The 21636-nt window shown below is 39.3% G+C and overlaps 1 protein-coding gene across 1 annotated transcript in view; it reads right to left on the bottom strand.

Annotated features, from left to right (window-relative positions):
• Positions 1-21636, bottom strand: part of eys (eyes shut homolog) — a 154135-nt gene that overhangs the window by 91656 nt on the left and 40843 nt on the right. The window contains exons 18-23 of the mRNA XM_008278748.1: positions 19202-19315; positions 17201-17314; positions 14093-14290; positions 12340-12461; positions 9021-9142; positions 7843-8102 (exon numbers count right to left, since the gene is read on the bottom strand). Coding sequence (XP_008276970.1) covers positions 7843-8102; positions 9021-9142; positions 12340-12461; positions 14093-14290; positions 17201-17314; positions 19202-19315 — 930 coding nt within the window. The remainder of the gene's footprint in view (positions 1-7842; positions 8103-9020; positions 9143-12339; positions 12462-14092; positions 14291-17200; positions 17315-19201; positions 19316-21636) is intronic.

Genomic DNA, 21636 nt, shown 5'->3' with positions numbered 1-21636 from the left:
CATACTGGGGTTGAACACCTGCTACATTTTAATATTTTCTTGCTTCTCTGTGTGCCCTCACTTTCAGAATATTAGACTAGACACCGGTTCTCTAAATGGAGCTGTGATTTACATGCTATGAACTCGGCTTAAAATATGGCCACTGACTGCCTCTGTGTCGTGGATCATTATTCCACGAGAGAGACTTCTTGGGAAATCTTTGATCTTGGTAATGACACTGTGGGGAGGAATGGTTATTGCGGAGGCTTTAAGTAAGAGATACATTATGGTGAAGTGGTGAGTCCTGTAAGGTATTTTTAGGTTTTCTAATTACATGGTGTGCAAGTGTGTAACATGCAACTACTATGCTTCACATGCTGCTCCTATTTAAGCCACTACATTCGTGTAAAAGAGATTTTCTATCTCACTGTGGCATTTTCCTCCTTCTATAAGGTTTTATTATTGTTATTAAGCATCTTATGAACCAAGCAAGAAATGTAGTTTATGATGACAACTTATATCTTGTACATTAAACAGAAAGAATTAAAAATGAAGAAGTTCATTTAATTTGGGGATGTGTATTATGTTCTACATCACAATAAAGAAAAAAGAAAAAAAGGGTCAGTCATAGTCATATGCATCTGCCAGGGCATCTGGTTTATAAATTGAGACACGTCTGCCATAAATCACATTGTCTACTTCCTCTATAAAAGAGAATAATCACTTAAAATGAAACGAGGACAGACTTTTTCAGCACATCTTTGGCAACACATATTCTCCACACATCTTTTTCAATATCATATTAGGTATGTGTCAGTTCTCTTGTTGGCGTGGCTCCACAGTAGCTCATTAACCAACTGTTTGGTAGGACACAATCTCAATCTTGTGGAAGGTGAAGGCTAGTGTAGCATGCCATGCAAATAAAGGGGTTTGTTCTCCATCTGGCCAGGAACACCTCTGGGGATATTCTGAGCCATGGAGACCAAATGGTTTTTGCATGTGAAGGGACCACACAATGCTTCTGAATTAATTCCCTATACTGCAAGCATCACATTTCTTCACTTCATGCAATGGACTAGAATCAGACTGATTGTTCCCTTGTCAAATAGCTCACTTTCAACACTGAAATGTGCCAACTTGTCACCCCGAACCCGATGGAAAGGTGGTAATGGGCATGGGCACGCTAACAGAGATGGAAATTAGAACACATTATTAAGGCTTTGATAAATCTAAAACATGAAGTGACACAAGGTTCTTTCTTCCGTGCATGTACAAAAATGCCATTTTAAATTAATTCATGGCCTTTCATATAACATTTGAATGAAAAGATTTAGGAATCTGACATTTATTTTTAAAAGAAATTACATTGCACCAATCCCTTATTAATATTATTAATAACCAATTCTGAATTTTGCAAAAGTACAATCTGAGTAATTGCAATTTAATTAAAAAGTTTATGTTTTCAGATATTTTCTGTGCATGTCAACTAAAGCGTGCACTTGAACCTGCGGTGGTAATCACTGTTGTTGTGAAAATTAAGCGAAGTAGCTATCTGAGAAGTATTTACTGTATCTCAGATGAAATGCAATGTGGAATGTTATTTGCATCTTTTCCAAAAAAATAAATGAATAAATAAATGTCCAAAGCTGCAGTTCTTTAATGCATTTGTTAATAACAGTCTGAATTTAATGAAAAGAAAAAACCTATGATTACTTGGAGCTTTTATGCCTTTACAGTGGAAGTGAATAGATTCCTGACTGAAAGGCAGAGGTGGAGGACAAGCAGCACAGGGCCTAGATAAGACCAAAACTCTGGATGTTGTAGTGTAAATGTGCAAACTCTTCTCGGTTCAGACAATTCAGCAAATTGAGCAAGGACACCAGACCCTACAGATCGTGTACAGGGCTCGGAGTCTGATGTAACTCGGCTTTGTACCGCAATCTGTGCTGAGTGATGCTATGTGTTGTTTGTTTCATTTGTTGTAGTTGTCGGCCGGTAACCCTCACCCCAACCTCTACCCTAACTCTCCCATTTTCAGGTTGCTCTTCTATCAGGTTTGGCACTCCCTGCTGAGGCTCCTCATTAAGAGGAAAGTGGAACATCTGTGCTGGTCAGGCAAGATGACTTAGGCCTCCTGGCCAGAGCCTCAGCGGAGAGTCACCGCTAGGAAGAACAAAAAAAACTTCCAGCAGGAGCCCTTCACAATCAAGACAGTGTAACTGCTTCACTTATATTTTCTTTAAAGGAGATTCTTTCAGCTGGCTCTGGTATTATTCTGGCCTCCAGGTTCTCACAGTATACCTTTGTAGACAAAACTCATTTCCATTGTGCCTGTGTTTTACAAATCCCTTTAATGCTACTCCCAGTAGGAACCTCCTAATGGCTGCCTTTTAGATCTCGTTGAACCGACGAACGCTAAAGTTACCGCATCAACCTTTTTGTCAGACGGATATAGTCTAGTCTAGCATCTCGGGGAAAACAATGACCGCACACGTAGCTTTACAATGCATTTAGTTTGAGGAAAATGATCATTAAACTCAGTGGAAGTGCTTATGTTTTACAAAACACATCTGCCAACTGCGATCAGACACAGTCTTATTACAGTTGTCTCTTGGGTATCATCACCTTTTATATTAGTGTCTCCTCAGCTGTAGTCACACAAGTTTGGTGCAATTACAGCCTAATAGCGTGGATTAAATTGGTTGTGTTGCATGTTTATAGCAGTTTGTTAACATGTGAAACCAGATAAAAAATCATGTTTAGCTCCTATGAAATCAGAAGAACGGACTGCATTGGTGTTAAATATCTGATATTATTTTGATGCAGCGACCGCTGGTGGTGCTTTTCCAGCCAACCGTTTGTTCACATGTCTGTAGTTCTTTTCACCATGCAAGAGATATGGGCGCTGTCAGAAATGTAAAATATCTTCCAATAACAGAAGATGAATTTTCCTACTCACCTGGTAATAATTAGTGTCAAGTCGCTCTCTGGTCGTTGATTAAACCCCCCAAATATTCATTCCCGTGAATTAAAATGACAAAATTTGAAACTTTTATTTCCATGAAACGAATCCTTTCGTGTCTTAAAAATCTATCCGCATCGACAAAGCCCTTACCTCTTCTTTACCCACACCTCCACTGCTTGCTATAGCTCAAGCACACCAGCTCACTAATGACTCTGCCCTATATACTGGAAAACTGCAATGCCCTACAAAAAGTTCTACTATTCACAGATTCACTAAGCCATACATGTTTAAACTGGTGATGATATAGAAAGCCTCACATTTGAAGTTGACGTAAATTGATTTGTTTAGATTTGAAACCCTGGAAGTTTGAATCCATGTTTTTCAGACTGTCATCAGTGAACTGCAGTTTCAAGGTATTAATGCTCAGCCATGAGGACGACTGCTTATTTGGCTCATTATCTGTCCTCCAGCAAATACAAAACATCATATGGACATATTAATAAAATAAAATAAAAAATAAAAAAACTTGACCTTCACTAGAAGGACACTTTAAACAATGCCATGGAAGTGAGGCATTTAATAAAACAGCTCAAAAGTAGGATTGAGCCAGAATCTAAACACAGGACAGGAACACAGATCAAAACATGCCCGGAACAAAATGTAATAATGTAGGCTAAAGGTTTAATGAGACAATATTTTTCTATTCGCGTGACTGATGATTACTGTTCTGGGTTTATTGCAAACAGCACATTGTTAAGATTGTCCCTGACTATTTTTTGTGTTTGTTTGTTTTCTGCTAGTTTCCCTCTTTGCCCTATTTTTCATCATCATTATTATTATTTTTTGTATAGTATATTCAAGGTATCAGCGTATAAACATGAGCTCCGCTGATACTAGATTTTAAGGCTTTTACCAACACAAATAACAATTCATCAGCCTATAATTACTAGTCTACATAAAAATCCAACACACACAAGTATTTTTTCGACAACAATCAGCTTAATTTGTTCTTCTGTGTACTATGACAAAGACATGCGCTGAGCGGCGCAGTTCCAAAATTTACTTCATGCTGTTCTTTGGTTATAAATACGTGTTTGTTTGTGGCTTTTTTTTTCTGTTTACTGCACTTTGTATGGAGTTAATTGCTAAACATGTCAAAATTAGTAAAATAGCTGCACCTCGATAACATCTCAAACAAAAACACAGCTGACTGATAGACTCTACAGTGCGGCATAATGTTTATCCTGAGGCATGCTTTATCGTGGCGCAGCTGCTACGCAACCTGTGCCACGACTTCCAACTGTGCCTATGTTTAAGAACACACACTGTCTGTATTTGACTGTGGACCACCATGCGGACCCATTTGGGCTACATACCAGTGGCAGACTGTGGGAGTCATATTTCCATCTAATTACTCAGGATTTATTATCTAAAAGCAGTTGAATTTAAATGCTGTTTTGTAGCGCCCATACCTATACGCTTGTGTATGCTGTTGCCACACTTGCGTTTTGTGTTTCCAACTAAATGTGAGTCATTTCACGTCATTTAAAAGTAACCATCTCCCTAATTCCGGTCATTCTCCTACTCAACACAACCACACCACGCAAAAATAGCAAATGAGTACAATTAAATGTCATGCAATAGATTGGTTGGTGTTGATTTTATAACAAGTTAACCTTGACAATGTTTAGAGTGTGGTGTCCATCTTCGGTGTGTGTGGGATGAGATTTGCTTATGGCAGTAAATCTGGCAGACACAAGCAGACAAATTCTAATTTAATTAGGCTTGGGAATAATGTAAGACCTACACAATTTCCTTGACAAATAACCTACACTGAATGGTAAATAACAAGTCTTTAAAATTGCTGTACTGGGATCAAGCCATGTGTTGTATAACAGCTCTGTGTTTGTTGAGTAGTAGCTATGTAGGATGGATTTATGGTGAATAATAATGGAGAGTAGTGAGTCACAATGCTTGTGTGAAGTGAAAACGACCAAGCCCACGCAAAGCTCTTGGTGTAATGTATGCAGCCAGCACCTAATTTCCTATTCCTCTCCAAGGAAGCTTTCTGAAACTAACCCAGCCGCTCTATTTATATCTGGCAACATCTTTTCATCTCTGTGCTGATAAAGCCATTAGGTACAGCACAAGCCTATAGCAGCTTAACCTGCACATTGACGAGTGTGGATGTTAAAACAATATCATTTAGAATTGTTAAACTATCAAAGGGGCTTACTGGTAAATGTCCCAACAGGTCATTCCTGTAAAGAAAGGGTCATATTGATTGGTCTGTAATGTTGCTTTTTTTTTTTTTTTTTCTGACTGAGCTTGATAACTGAACATGAAATGGATTTCCACGTGTTTATTCTAAGTGTGAGTAAATGTATATGCCTGAGATCTTTTAAGAATGTTTTTTAAGGAGTATATTACCAGTATATTTTTCATTGTAAAATGGTAAATGCTCTACCCTTGTGTAGCTCTTTTCTACTTCAGGGATGCTCAAAGCCCTACACAGTGTTTCTCATTCATTCATGTAGACCCACACAGTCACAAGGCAAAGCCGGTAGAGCTGGAACGCTAAGTGCGAAGGGGACGGGACCGAACGGCCAACCCTGCAATTAGTGGACACACTGTTGTTCCACGTGAGCCACAGCTGCCCATGATCAAAGCACTGTAACATGATTACTTAAAAACATCTAAATGAGGATGATGGTGTAGTTTATTTGCAAAAAAATCACATTTGGCATAATCTGGCTTCCTCTATATTGTCAACACTCAACCATGGTCGTCTTCTGTGTGCGTTCAGATCTGTTACTAATGCGGCAAATACTCAAACTGTCACAAGTCGTGCTACTTGAGAAACACAGATTACAACACAAGATACAAAGCTTAACCAGATTTAAGTAAAAAATACGCCCATTATGAATGTATTGAGCCAACAGACTCAGCGAAAACAGTTTCCCTTTAAGAGTGGTGGTAAGAGTGAGCTGTTTCTGAGTTGTTGGTGTTTTTATTTACTGGTTTATTTTTTTTTTAGCATGAAATGTGTTAATTTAATCTATCATCACAGACATGTATTCAAGATGACCACAGCTGCAGTTTTCTGTGAAGGATCAAAGCTCCATCTGTCAATACCCAAGTTTGCACCTGCTAGAGTTGAAAAAGTGTAACTAGAACGGAAAAAAGTGTCTTTAATTTAAATGTTGGTATTTTGCGATTTTGACAGATATTATGCAAATGATTAAAAGGATTTTTATCTTTTGCCTTGCTGATGGGAGCTGTTGGGTTTTTACCAGGAATTGGCTTGTTTGGAGAACAGCAATAAGTTAATGAGAAAAGAGAGAAAACAAATAAGCAACTGCATCATGCAAAAAAGAAAGAAACTGGCTGATTAAGTGCAACTGTGCACATTTGGCTAAAAGGCATGGCTCAATTGTTTTACATTATGCATTTTAAAAACACAAGGTGTGTCAGAAAAGTTCCAGGACTGGTGCCACAAAAGATATATTTTAAATCCAAACAACAAACTACAAGTTTTCCCCTTCGACGTAATCCCCCTGGAGTCTAAGGCATTTCCTCAGCCTTCTCTGCCACACCGCCATGCACTCCTGGAAGGATTCTTCCAGGATCTTCCGCAGCACCGTCGTCACAGCCATCTTGATGTCGTCCACGTCTTCAAAACGGGTCCCCTTGATGACCCCTTGAGCTTGGGGAAGAGGAGAAAAATCCCACGGAGCCAGGTAGGGTGAGTAGGGAGGTTGCTCCAGCACGGTGATGTTCTTCTCAGCCAGGAACTGTCGGATGCTCCGGACATTGTGAGCAGGCACGTTGTCATGGTAAAGCAGTCACGACTTGTCCTGCCACAACTTTGGCCTCTTCTCGCGCACTGAACGAAGCAAACACCGCAGGATCTCTTTGTAGACGTGCTGGTTGATCGTCTGACGGGGAAAACTCATAGTTTGTAGTTTGGGTTTGAAATATATCTTATGTGACACCAGGCCTGGAACTTTTCTGACACACCTTGTGTATTGTTAGAAAAAAATTAACTGAAGAAAAGGTTGTTACAAATAATCATGCAAAAAAAAAAAAAAACACCACTAATCTGGGTATTGTACGATATCTATAAATAAGAATCATATAAAGGTTAGCGCATAATGTCTACACATACAGCCCAGAATATAGTGCCTACTCATTCACCATGGATTGCAATGAAAACAACCCAGATATCACTAGAATAGTCTTGCTTCTTAAAAGTCATGAGGAAAAATCAAACCAAGATAAGGCAGGGCAGAGTTATTCTCAAAGGAACAAGGCCAAAAATCATTCCTGTCTGGGTTTAGTGATAATTCGGCTCTGCAAAAAATTAAAATGAGACATGTAAAAATCCCTGAAATGTACTACAATCAATACAAATCCAACTTTCTGGCAAGCCACATTCCATATCTTTGACCCATAGTCAACCACTGACCAATTCTTCTCCAGATAGCAGCCGAGAATATTTCTCACTCGTTTCATGGTTAGGAAAATATATATTTTATCATTTTAAATTATCCCTGCAGGGAAACCTCCTGTTACTGTGTAGCACATTTTCTTTCAGTGTCTGGAGTATAGTTCAACATGTAATTTATGCATGAGAAATCATTCTTTGTCTCTGTTGATACAGTAACTTCTCGGGAAAAAACTCGTACATTTCAGAGGGAAGATAGAAATGATGCATGCTTAGCTGTGACATGAATATTTTTCCCTCTTCTCTCTTTGAAATTATGCTTTTTGTAATTTTTTTTGGTGGGAATTGCTTAAATTTCACAGTAAACCACCCAGCAAGATGGTGCGGTTGTGCTCGGGAAAAAGGGGCTAAAATAGAAGCATCATGAGACTGTGGCCGTGTGCTCACTCACCAGCTGGGCATCTGCAGGAGGCTGTTCCATTGGAGCGTGTCAGGCAGGTGGAGTTGTGTAGGCAGGGATTGTGGAAGGGGTCACAGGGGTCATAAGGCTGGTTGCACAAGGGGCCACTGAAGAAGGGGGGACAGGTGCAGGAGAACTCCCCCGGTACGTCTGACTCCTGACACTGAGCTCCATTTAGACAGGGCCCAGAATCACACTCATTCACATCCTCGGCACAGTCCACACCTGTCCAGCCCGGTGAGCACAAACACCTTGGACACACCAGAGAGGAGATATGGCCACTGTAGAGGTCATTCTGGCATAAATTTACATACATCATATAAATAAATCCTTAAACAAACAAACACTTATTTAGTGGTTTTTCTAGGGGCTAAGCTTGTGGCACTCTCTGGGATTATCATGCTAAAAAAAATGATATAGCAGCAGTATTGTGAAGAGGAGCACATAAATTACAGCATGATTTTGTTTTTTTTAAATCCAAATGACCTACAGGATGCTTTTTTTTTTTTTTACACACAGCTTTACAGTGCATGTATTGGCATTGCTCTCACAACACATCCGGAGACAGTGACACGGTGTGACACTGTGGGAAATTTACAGGTTAATTGCACTACTGGTCAGAGCAGCTTTTAATTCTGGACAGCTGAATGTAGGACACGGGAGGTTAGAGTGCTGAGTGGGGATTAAATGGAAATGTATGCATGCAAGACAGACAGACAGAGAAAGAAAGAGTGAGAGAGAAAGTGAAAGAAACGGGGATAGCGAAACAGAGAGTGTGTGGGAATCTGAAGTATCTGCTCTTAAGGCAGGTGAATATTCCACTTGGTGGCAGTGAGTACCCGAGCACTACAAACCACTCCACCTTGCATTCCTTTCCATCCCCCAACTTTTCGACCTGAAGCAGTTTTACGTCTCCCCAGCGAGAGTGGGGGCATTAGCCGAAGCAGATACACCAGCTTTTTCCTCCAATGAGTCACAGATCCCCTGAAACCTTTTCATGCTGTGAGCCATTGATTGACTCATTTGTTTTACCTGCCATCTGCAATTCATTATCTCCGGTGCCAGTGGAAGGACATATTGCTATCTCTGAACAGCTTCTTTTCCTGCATTTATTAAGTGAGCGATGCACCTTGCGAGGACAGTGCCCTCGAGCCAGCTTGCACACCTACTTGTAGCTGTTGAGAAGGTCTGTGCAGGTGGCGTTGTTTTTGCAGGGCTGTGATAAACATTCATCAATTTCTCGTTGGCAGTGCTCCCCCTCCCAGCCGGAATGGCACACACACTCGTAACTCTGCAGCACACACACACACAAAAAAAGAAATTAGATTAGCGCTGAAATGTAGTGACACTTTACGTCTGCTGTAAACATTATTTTAGATACTTACAGCATTTATGATACAATTCGAAGCAGTTAATTCGTAGTTATGGAGTAGTCAGATTCCATTCCGGCACTTGTTTGTTTACTTATTTATAGTTGTTGCATTTTAGAAAACAAACACTGCAATGCTTAATATACTTGATTAAATCCATCCCAATTTTCTTAAAAAATATGGTAGAATAAAACCTCCTACTCAAAAAAAAAAAAAATCTTTCCAGTGGAAATCTGTTTAAACTGTGAAGAGTCATGCTTGTCTTACATTTTCATATTACTTCTATGCAGATGTATTCCTCCTACCACCCACCCTCTGGACAACATGCAAGCCTGTTTTTTTCCATGCCATTCAAAGTATACGGTACAAGCCTTTATCAAGCATATAATATTACCACCGCATATTCTGCGTGAAGTGGAATTTCCATAGGCACTCAAACGTGTAAAACATGCTAGATTGAGACTTGGCAGGGTTTCTTTTTTTTTTTTTCTCCAAGTGAAAATGCTGTTACTACTTTACATTGAGATTTATATATAGCCAGTAACGCTGCTAATCTCTTCATTTTTTTTCTCTCCTGCTTTTAGAGCAGTATGTGGACAACTTGTCCTTTATTTCATCATTGCAATCTGCATTACGATAATAAATCAAAGCATGGGAGATGAATGGTTTGTTGTCCATTGCTTTCCAAGGTGCCAGCTTAATTTAAATTCCTCTTTGCATACATTATGAAGATAGTCATATGGTCAAGGGTTTTTCAGGAATCCTCATTGCCAACATCCTGTCTAAAGGTCCTGGGTGCTTCTGGTTGAATGCATGCTAATCTTTATTTCATACACTAGAGGGGAGCCGTTAAACTTTGTCTGATATAATTTGTACACTGTAGGCTCTGTGGTCGTGGGGGGAAAAAAATGCCGTCATCTCGTGATAAATTAGATACCTCCAGGAGACTCCAATTCCTTACCCCTGGCAATAGAACATAATCTCATTTTTGCTGCTAAGTCACCTTCAGGGACTGCAATTCTCCAAAATAAGCTAAAGCTCTGTGGGACACAGTGTTCAGAGAGAGGAATAGGTACACTGTAAACAAGACTACGTTAAGGGGGTATCCAAAAACTGGCGCTGTTTGAATAATGAGTTGAGAAAATACAAAAAAACATAGCGGTGAAACAGAGTAAAGAAAAATAATATTGCTTGAAATTTCATTATATTCCTCATATCAGATCCCGCTCTCCTCTTATGCAGTGTCCTTTTGTCTTTGAATGAAGACAGTTTAGTTTATCCCAGAAAATGAAAATTATACTGAAATGTTTTAACCATGCTGTTGTGTCACAACAACTGTGAAACCTTGTCAAACCGTAACTTGTAAACTACTTAATAAAATGGAAAAATAAGCATTTGTCCTTCAGTTATCCTAAAATTGCTGCAATAGCTGTCTTACCAAAGGGGGAAAAAAAAAAACACTGAAAACTGGATGAACACTGGAATGTCATCAATGAAAGCCTGAAGTTAGTTTTTGTAGAAATCAATGTCCATGCCCGCATGCTATTGAGCAGTTGCTATGGAGGAAGGTCAAGGGCACAGGTTGAAATCTTCGCTCTTATTCTTCAATCTGAGTCCTGAAAATCCTAACGCTACTTTTAGGAGAGTTAAGTTTGGTATTGAACCTTGACAGAAATTAATTTGCGGCATTCTATGCTTATTAGAGAGAAGAGAGACAGAAAATGTGAGGAAGGAGAGCAGAGGGATGACATGCAGCAAAAAGGTCTGGCCAGCTGGAAATCGAACTGTGGACTCACCGCTGACGGCGTTTGTGCTCATGTGGTATGCACCCTAACTGCTCCGTTATCGCGCTGCTCTGTGTTTGACATTTCGTTTTAGTGACAAAAAAAAAAAAAGATTTCATGCATAATGCTGTAATTTTGAGGATATTAAGTCTAGCAATAGGTGCTGACTATACAGTCTTTAGTTTTTGGAGAAAAAGAAAAAAATAAACAAAGCCAAAGACTTTATCTATGACACATCTGTTTCACTACTACAATCTGTTAGCAAATAAGCAGCTGTTGGAAAGAGGCCCCTGGTACTCATTGCACAGTTTGTGAGCAGCATGCAGCTCCCAAGGCCTTTTTGCAGCTGCAACAGATCAATGTTATTGGCTTAAAAAACCTTTGAATAACTACAGAAGTAGAGGTGCGCCTAGCAAAAAGAAGGTCTTAAAATGGTCTATGAGTGGCTTTTTTTTTTTTTCACAACACTTCACATTTGACATATGCATTTGTAATTTCACGCCGGTGTCTATGCAAGCTGAGAAGGGCAGATCTTCAATATGCAAAGGGGTTTACACAATGTAAACTCACCTAACAGATGTACAACAATGCAAATAAAGACTTGCCAGCTACTAATGTCTACGTGTTTTATGATCTATGTTTTAATCCTAAAGATAAACCTTTTCGAAGATGTCTAATAGCTAATTCAAAGTATGAGGAATATGTTTTGTTTTGGACGTCTGATTACAAAAATAGCCACTTGAATGGACATTCATTTCATATTTAATGCGTTCATTGCAAACCATGTTGTGTTTCAGTGCACACTTTGGTAGCCTTTTGGTCATTATGTTACATCAAAAGCTCAGCCCACAAGGCATAAATAGCATACTGTAATTGGCATAATTTGTCTATTAGGAAATTCAATCATCTATTAGAAATTAGACATGTTTTTTTCCTGCATTATTTTTTCCCATCTCCTGAATCATCTCCTTATGCTGAATGTTCCATTAAGACCAAAAATGGTTCAACCATCTTTGCCTCCAGTGTTACAAACCTGACCGGACCTGGAGTAGACTCCAGTCATGTAGACGTCATTTATTATTTTCAATAACACACCCCTATTCATGTTATTGGCCACTTGTTCATGTTTACTGCAGCAGAAACGCATTGAAACATTAACTGCTTAACAGCCATCAAAGGTAATATGCAGTAACTTATGTGATTCAGGTCTATCAATATTTTATGAAGAGTTACACACTGTAGTGATTTACACGGCATTGAGCCATTTTAAGCCTTTTAAATGTCATAATATCACTTAGTTATACTGCCAAAGGAAAAAGAATGTGTCTACTTACCAGATGAAGGTCCTTACATACTGAGTTGGTACTGCATAAACTGTTCACACAGTCATCAATGTCTTGCTCACATCTCAGCCCAGCATAACCAGGACTGCAAAGGCAGTAAAAGCCATCTACAACTAAAAGAAAATCAGGAGCAATGTTACAGCATCTTGCATCATGAATTAATTCACTCAACTCTCAGTGGGCTCTAACATCTCTACACAGGTAAGGACTGATTATGAACATGAAGCACAATCACCACTGTGATTCCATTTTTCAAATGGATATGACCATTAAATACAGCCCCATATGCCGTATCAGTAAAACCCGTTGTCGCCAAATCTACGTGGCAGGTCACCTCCTTGTGCATTAGTCTGACAGGGCTTGACACGCTAACCGTCTTTAAATGAACCTGTCTGCGATGGCCATTCAGTCCTTTTCTCTCCTACTACTTTCCTTGTCTCCCATCTGGACTTATCCCCTTCTTTTTCAATGATAGCCTGCCAGCCTTGTCACTCGTTACCACTCTCTCAACATGCTTGCAACACATTCAATGAGGGAAAGAAAAATGTACAATAGTGGCAGAGAGCCCATTTCCAGTGGTTATTCTTTATTCAGACGCTACGAATCTGCCAATCTCTCCCATCAGAAATTCGAATCTCCCATGTCTAATAATCCATTCCTTCCTCTCTTTAATTATTAATGATGTTAAAGAGGGATGCATCATTCTGTTTCTCCAACACAACACTGGTACAGGCAGCCAGTGACAGAGGTAATTGCAGTTCTTATAGGAGTGAATTTATTACTTCCCCAGTCAGGGTCCCAGGATTCTTCATTATCCCAAAGATTTACCACGTAATCTATGCTGTCACTCTGTCTTGGTGCGTGTAGATGCTATTACTCTCATTAAATGCTTTAGGTCCTGGGTGGCAGCAGCATTACTCATCTCAGCCACTGTGGCTATGCAGTGCTGTCCCTGGTGGCTCCCCCGGCTGCTGCTGAGCACCGGCCAATAGGTCCTGGAGGCCTGCCTCACTAACCTAAGGTGAACTGGCTATGCTCAAGATTAGTCAAGACAGCTGGTCGAGTTTTACTGTAGTAATGCGAGGGACCGATAGTGATCCACTGCCATCGACGGTTTGTTGCAGCATAACCTAGTAGAAACAACCCTGGCAGGATGTCAGAAATCCCATGAAGGTTGAAGAGTACAAACATTATGCTGCTGAGAGAAACTGCTCTTTCTGCAAGACTGGTACACAGCAATTGTATGTATTCTATAACAAAACACATCATACACATTTATAGTCATTGATCAGTGTGTGATAAAGACACCTTAACTGTTTTTATTACGCATAGTTAATTATTTTCATTACTTTTGATCAATGAGTTCTTTAAACTTATTCAAGCTAGCGATGGATCCATAGGGGTAAAAGCAGATTAATCATACACATTTTGTCATTCACCATCCATTACTCAAATTATAACGCAGCATTGATGCTTAATTGATTTCCTTTGACAGACACGTTAAGGAGCTAATCAAGTGTATGCCAGCCAGCAGCGTCCAAGATCCTCATATCAGATGGATGACTCTACTCTCATAAAACCCATATTAACTGCAATGGTGACCCTGTTGCAAACTGCCTGTCAGACTGTAAGTCAGCGAGACAAAATTAGAAATATTGGCTCGGGCGTTTGAATGCCAGTGTGGAGGTTTTTCCATCTTGATGCCTGTTCTTAAGAATGCTGGCGAGCGAGGCCCGTTTCTTACCATCATAGCAGAAGCCGTGAAAACAGGGGCTGGAGCTGCACTCATCCACATTGATTTCACAGCGGGGGCCCGTGAAGCCCCGGCGACAGTGACAGCGGAAACCCAAAGGAAAATGGTCCTGATCCAACTCTTCCACGCACACTGCGCCATTCTCGCAAGGATTACTGGCTTCGCAGGGTAAGAACTCACAATTATGACCTGGAGCGAGGCAGAGAAACACACGTAGAAAACACCTTCCAGGAAACAAGAATCTCTGCAGAAATACAATAGAACTGTAGGCCTGAGGATATTAAATATTAAACCCATATTGTATATTCCCTTGAACCTGTCCTTGCAGCAGATTGCATGCTGTGTCAAACTTACTCATTGGACAGAGAGACAAACAAATCAACAGAAAGACAGATGGGATATCTCAAAAGTGAATCAGTGGGAGCGGATGCATGTCTTCATTAAAAATCACTGCATTCTGATTTCTTGCAAATCTTTCCCCGTTCTCCGTACGGCACTTTCCTCTTTAAGTCTATGAATGAACAAAGTGAGTAAGATCCAAAAAAAATAAATAAATATTCGCAATCACATATTATCCTCACGTATATTAAACACTCCATTTCACTGGCTGAACATTTAAAATGTAATTACAGTACCTACAATATAATAAATAATAAAAACACACTTTCTGCTTGTTCAAAAACAATTACCAAATGAATAGTCTCAGTACATGCAATCATGCACCATGCTGATTAAAACTACAGATAAAAGCACACCTGTGGCTGCCAGGCACTCAGTTCCATTACTAATGTGCAATTGAATATTATGGTTTGTGCTACTTTTTGTGTCACTTAACCATCACTTGTTTCAGAAAAGTGCCAGAACTATCCAGACAAATTAAAGTGCCAAACATCATTACAGGCGGGTCATGCATGAAGCAACCATCTGCTAAAGAGTGAACAGAAGAAAAACATGAAGAAAAAGAAAGAAATCATGCACACACAAATGATCATAATGAAGTGAAGAACATGCAAAACTAGACATAACACAGAGGTTATGTGTCCTACCTCTGATAATTTCTGCAAAACGGTCACACGGAAAACACAAGGAGCAAAAAATGTTGTTGAAATCTGCTGTGTATTTGTATGAAAAACTGCTGAATCCAATTGGTTTGCTTTGATCTGACTTTAAGTGAGTCACAGTTGGGCTTTCGGCTGAGCCAGCAGAAGTCTCAGCTGGTTGACCTACAAGTAATTAAAAGATCTGACAAGTTCAGAAAGTTTAGTTCTGACTACATCACCTCATTACCTCAAAATTTGGTAGAGATATTGAATTCTGATGTAAAATATCAGCTTGCCATTAACACAGTGCACTGTAAACAATAGTACAGTTTATCATTGATACGTTCTGCTTCTTCGTGACAAAGCAATAGTTACTTTCCTTGAGAAAGACGTTGCTGTCAATAACTTAATGATTTCAAAGTAGTCAGCTGGTCTTTGTATAAGTGGGTAATATTAAAGCTGCATGAAGTAATTAATTGATTAAAGGGAAAAAAAACCAAACAAACATTGAATCAGCTTAAAGCCTCAGCTACAAAGTTAGTTGTGCAGATCAGGTATGGCAAATATCACGCACAGAAATCTTTGCTTTATGGCTTTAAAGATCCCAAATAGGTAAAATACAGCAGACTGTTCACTCATTACTGGTACTCTGAGGCAGATGCTCTCAGAGTTTACTTCAGTAGATGGTTTTATGTATAGCGCCTTATATTCTTTGGCAGCACAAGAGCTACCGCATCATGAAGTGGCCACTACAACACCTTACAGAAGTAAAAATGGTGTTAGATGGGTAATCAGCTGTGCCTCATTTCTGCCATACTTCTATTATCCTTTGAATTACAGCTGAAGACTTCCATTTTCATTTTCATCAGAGCTCTGAATTCTTCCTCCTTACACTGTCAGTGTGTCTTTGAAGTACTTCTCCGTAAATTTTGTCCGCCTTTTTTCAGGAGTCATTTCCTTTCTGACCACTCTGCTGTAAAGCCTGGATTTGTAAAGTGCTGCCCTGACTGTTGTCCTTCCAGGAAGATCTCACAGCCAATGAGCTCATTAGATCTGTCAGAAAGGTCCTTGGGGTTTGACCAAGGTCCTTCTTGACTGGTTGCTCGGTTTGTTAGGATGAGCGTGTCTAGGAAAAGGCTAGATGAAGAATGCTTTTTATTTCGCATTTATTATTGATTTACGGTTTTGTGTTCCTGTGAAATCCCACCACGAGAATTTTTATCTCCCAACTGTTCTTTAAGCTTCATTGGAGAGGCTCTTCTCCAACATGCACAGTCAACCACGAAGCTCCAAAAAAAATGACAACTTGTGTGGGTGTAAATCATATCTATAAAACAATAAAAAAGAATTATATCTATGTAGGTTTCTTATTATAATTGCTATATCTTTAATTATTTGGTTATGTGCAGAACAGTAGAATTGTAAGTCACTTTACCGTATAAATATACGACAACTGATTATATTCTACTTTTCAACAGTAATTCTTATTTTATTAAACCTGGAAAACCAAACTTGTAAATTAGTTTTTCATATATCCATAATAATATAATATAAAAACACTTAGAGTAAAAAATAATTTACCACTGATTATACAAGGTGTACTGTAAACTTATCATAAATTAATGTATTTGGAGACAAATACAATATAAAGCTAGAATATTGGAATTTTACTTTCACAAGTGATGCTATGATTAAACGTGAGTATGAAAACGATATTCACTATTCGGATACAAACACCGATAATTCCTTCATTATGGTCTTAAATTGTGGAAATAAAAAAACTCAACTCACACATCAGCATCGTCTACCTATTGATGTACACCGATAATGCCAAACACTGACAGACCGAGCGATTACAAGTCGTCTCTGGTGTGGCAGAAGCACCGGCACCAGTTTACATCTCGCTAATTACTCAAACTTTCCTTATTCAACTGCAGGTAGCAAATGAAGATGTACTAATTTTGTTGAGACATGTGAAGCGAGTTCAGACAGGTGAAAATAATAGTATGTGAAGTTAATTAACTTTGCTTTTTGTCCCCATTCCCTCAGTGCTCATTACCTTTAAACGGAGCCACACACTGGCAGAAGTAATTACCAGGCTGGTCAATGCAAGTGGCTCCATTCTTGCAGGGAGATGAAGCACACTCATCAATGTCAACCTCACATTTTGTACCTTTGACAGAAAAGAACACAAATTGATAAATATGTTATACGGAAGGGTGACTGACATAAATCTTTGGCAATTAAACCACAATTTTAATCACAGAACACATCACTTGATGGGCTGTGAGTTGAGTCAGGACAGAAGCCGGGCTGCTCCGTTCCATCGGCTATGATGCAGTTCAGGCTTGTTACAATCACTTTAGATTAATCTTTCATCTGAGCATAAACAGAAGTTGAATGTCTTGGATAAACAACATGAACCTGAAATAATTAGGGGTTTTTGCAAATGAGTTTTTTTTTTTCTGAAGATGCAGGCCTTATAATACCACTCAGACAGAGAACTGAAAAGCTCATGATCGCACACTGAAGTGCTGAATACGGCTGTGATACCTGAGAGGGTTCCCTGTGGTGCTGCAACAAAATACAAGGAACAGCAAAGAACATCCTCAATCTATTTCATATAAATTTTCTAAACACTCAAAAGAAAACATACTTAAAAAAAAACTCATTATCTTTTAGCATTGAAAAATAGATTTGAGAAAACCAGCTCCTTTGTGATCATAAGATTCAGCCCTGCACCCTCCCCTATTGTTGGTAATGCACTGTGAATCCTGCTCTGTGGGAACTATTAACGATTGTTAGGAAACTGTTCAAAAAGCCATTACTGTGTTTGACTTTCAAGAGTGGAAATGCCTGATCTTTGGTTTAATCTAGAGTCGTCTTTGTGCTGTAAACAGTGGGCATCACTGCACCGAACACAGACCAAAAAAAATTATCCGTCAAGACTTCAAAACATGTGCAAGTGTTAGTCTACTTAGGTGATTGCTCCTGACTTCACTTTGTTGCAACAGCAATACATAATTCATGAATAAAGATGTTGTTGTCGGGATAGGCTGTTTTAATTGGGGACATACAAAGAGCATGAGAAAAGCAATCGTTTTTCTAAATGTAAGTCAGCATATGTAGGTAGCACTGAGGCACTACTGCTGCTCATTTGTAAACGGTGTTATGACGGCCTCCTAAACTAAAACTATATCTACATGCTAGCATTTAGGAGTTTGCATGTTCTCCCCGTGCAGCGTGGGTTCTCTTCGGGTTCTCCGGCTTCCTCCCACACAGTCCAAAAACATGTTGAGGTTAATTGGTGATCCTAAATTGTCTGTCGGTGTGAATGTGAGTGTGCTTGGTTGTCTGACTGTAAGTGTAGCCCTGTGATAGACTGGTGACCTGTCCAGGGTGTCCCCTGCCTTCACCCTAAGTTGGCTGGGATAGGCTCCAGCCCTCCTGTGACCCTGGTGAGGATTAAGCGGTTTATAGATAATGGATGGATGGATGTTGGCATTTAGCTTGAAGCGCAATCCTGCTAAAATAAAACCTCACAGAACCACTAGCGAGAGTGTACACCTTTGGTCTTGTTAAAAACATGCTTTTATGTTTAAATGGATTGTGCAGAATGTAAATACAACCTGTGTTGTATAATGTAGTCATTACACCAGTTTAATATCTGTTCAACCACAGAGACATGGTGATGCTTTGATGCTACCATGCTTTGATTTGTATTAGAATATCCATCCATCCATCCATTATCTATACTTGTCTTAATCCTCACTAGGGTCGTGGGGGGCTGGAGTCTATCCCAGCTGACTGAGGGTGAAGGCAGGGGACACCCTGGACAGGTCGCCAGTCTATCAAAGGGCTACACTTGGAGACAGACAACCAAGCACACTCTGTATTAGAATACAAGACACAAAATAAGTACTGGATAATTCCATATATTTATGTAAGATGCTATTAACACGGGTTTGTATTGGTAGAAGCTACATCCACGCCATGCATTTCGTTCTGGTGAAAACAAACACCTAAATTACAAATATTTACATTAAGTGCATTCACTAACCTGTAAAACCAGGCATGCAGACGCATCCATAGCCGTGAACAAGATCCACACACGTGGCGTTGTGCAGGCAGGGGGACGACACGCACTCGTTTACGTTGACTTCACAGTAGTCGCCTGTAATAACATGGGATTTAAGAGAAGCAGCGGTTTCAAGTGTCAAGTAAGTGCCGTGTTACAGATAAGGTACATGTGATTTGTCAGAACTGTATGACTTATGCAGAGTTTTCCCATTTTCTGTCAACTTAGTAAAACATGTTGTATTGGGATTAAAGCCTGTACATGGAGAAATCTGATGACTGGTGACGGGGGGGAAAATCCTTGGTTGTAGTCTATTCAAACACAATTCCATGCACATCTTGCACCACAGATGTAAAAAAGAAAAAAAAAACATTTGATTACTGTTATGCAAGCAAAATTAACTTGACACCAGCATATTTTTTGTAAATATTCACCAGCTTCAAATCCAGATGTCAAAGTTTTAACAGAAAAACAACTTCCTGGTCCTCTATAAAACACACATGCATAATTCATTTATATTCACCTAAATTGTAAATGACATTAAGAATAGTTCATGTAATACAGAACATAGATTATTCTCCTGGTTTTCCCTCCTTTCTCTGAAAGCACAAAGCAGATCAGCAGCACACAAACAAAGCAGCCACGAGATGTTTCTTTTCTTTTTTTTTTGCACTATCACGGTTTCGCACATTTACAGTCTCTGTAAGCTTTAGAGGAGGCTGTTACATGGTGTGAAATGCCAAAGTGATAATGGGTCTTTGAATTACAACAACATTCTGTGTAATTACAGTGTACTGTTTGTGTTGCTCTTCTAACACCAGAAACGACGGAGCTTGTTCTATAACCTCGTGCGGTTGTGGCCTGAAGGTTTGTGGGAGGTAAGTGTTGACACGCCGGTGTCCTCGTGGTGTTCGTACTGATGGTCAGCGTGGCCAAAAATAAGCCGATCTATCCGCAAAAACACTCTCCGAGATTTCTCCGATTCCACTGATGAAATAGAGCGGTTTCTGAACAGCGAACACAGCCATTAAGAATATGTTTAATTATGCATATACACTATTAGAAATATCTCCAGAAACCCCAGCATGGAGAGGGGAGAGACTTCCTCCTCATCATATTATTCCACCCTCGAACCTTTAGATGCAGCGTATCCCTCTGCCTCACGGTTCATCACTGGAGATATGGAATATGGAACACACCTACTATATCATAAAAGTGGCTTGCCTGCCCTGTCAGTGAGGAAGGAACAGCGTTTGTTTTTATTTATTTATAAAGATATTTTACAAAAGCTCCCCACCCATCCTTCAGCCCTGCTCTCTCGGATTCTTAGCAGACATCACATCACTCCTTCACAGACACGGCTCACCTCGCACGTGCTAAAAATTCATACGGAGTTGGAAAGATCTGCTTTTTTGTTGTTTCCTGGTGCTTCACATGCTTTGACTAACAAAACTTTAAGTTGACCTCATTAATAGCGCTGAGACAATTCCAGTGTTAATTGCTGATTTTATTGACTGTAATTGCTATTGCTTTGAAACAAAACGGTTACTTTTATTGTTCTTTTTTTGCTTTGTTTTGTCTCATTCACTGCAAGGCATGTATCTGAGCTGTAGTTGAAATAAAGCACCGTTTCAAATTAACCTCATTTATCTTTTTGTTTTGGTGAAGCCAGTATATGTTTGTAGATTCTATCAACTTGAAATTACATTTTGTCCCTTTGAACTGGTATTCTAACTTCAGCAAAAGCGCCAAAATTAATTTTATTGCTCCTTTAGCATTGGAGTCTGACATCATGAAGTTCTAGTTTCTTTCAGTTTCTGCTGTGACTTAATTAATGTTGTAGTCAAGTCAGATTTCAGAGTAAAGACAAGAAAAGACTCGTAAGTCTAAAGACAAAGTCATGTTTTGCATTTGGATAAAGCAAATACGTAAGTTGGAGAAATTGGAACCTTCAAGTTCCCTTTGCTAAAAATGAAGCTGTTGTAATGTAGTTTATCTCCTTGAGAAGAATAAACTAATTTAAGTACATTTAACTTAAACAACTGGCATTAATATTACTTACACTACTACTTCTTATTACTTATTTTGGATAAACTTGGGTGTTACCAACTGAAGCAATTCATTTACGTTGGTCCAACAATTCAGTTTCTTCAGTGTTGTTATTGTTCATTCCTACACTTTTCAGCATCGATAAATTTTGTCTCTACCTGATATAAAGTATTATTTACTTAATGCAATCTAATTTTAAGTGTGTCTGCATCTATTGTATAACTGTTGTTGTACCTCAATGTGTTGTTTGAGGTTTTAAATGAATGAAATTAGTTGTATTGAATGAACTTTTCTTCCAAAGGCAACAAGATTGAAGCATGCAATTTAGATCTGTTTAGACGGCAAGAAAATAGGTCATTGACTGTTTA

The sequence above is a fragment of the Stegastes partitus genome, unplaced genomic scaffold (genome assembly GCF_000690725.1).
Source record: "Stegastes partitus isolate 25-593 unplaced genomic scaffold, Stegastes_partitus-1.0.2 Scaffold131, whole genome shotgun sequence".
Taxonomy (NCBI): Eukaryota; Metazoa; Chordata; class Actinopteri; family Pomacentridae; genus Stegastes; species Stegastes partitus.
This window is presented reverse-complemented; position numbering and strand designations above follow the sequence as displayed.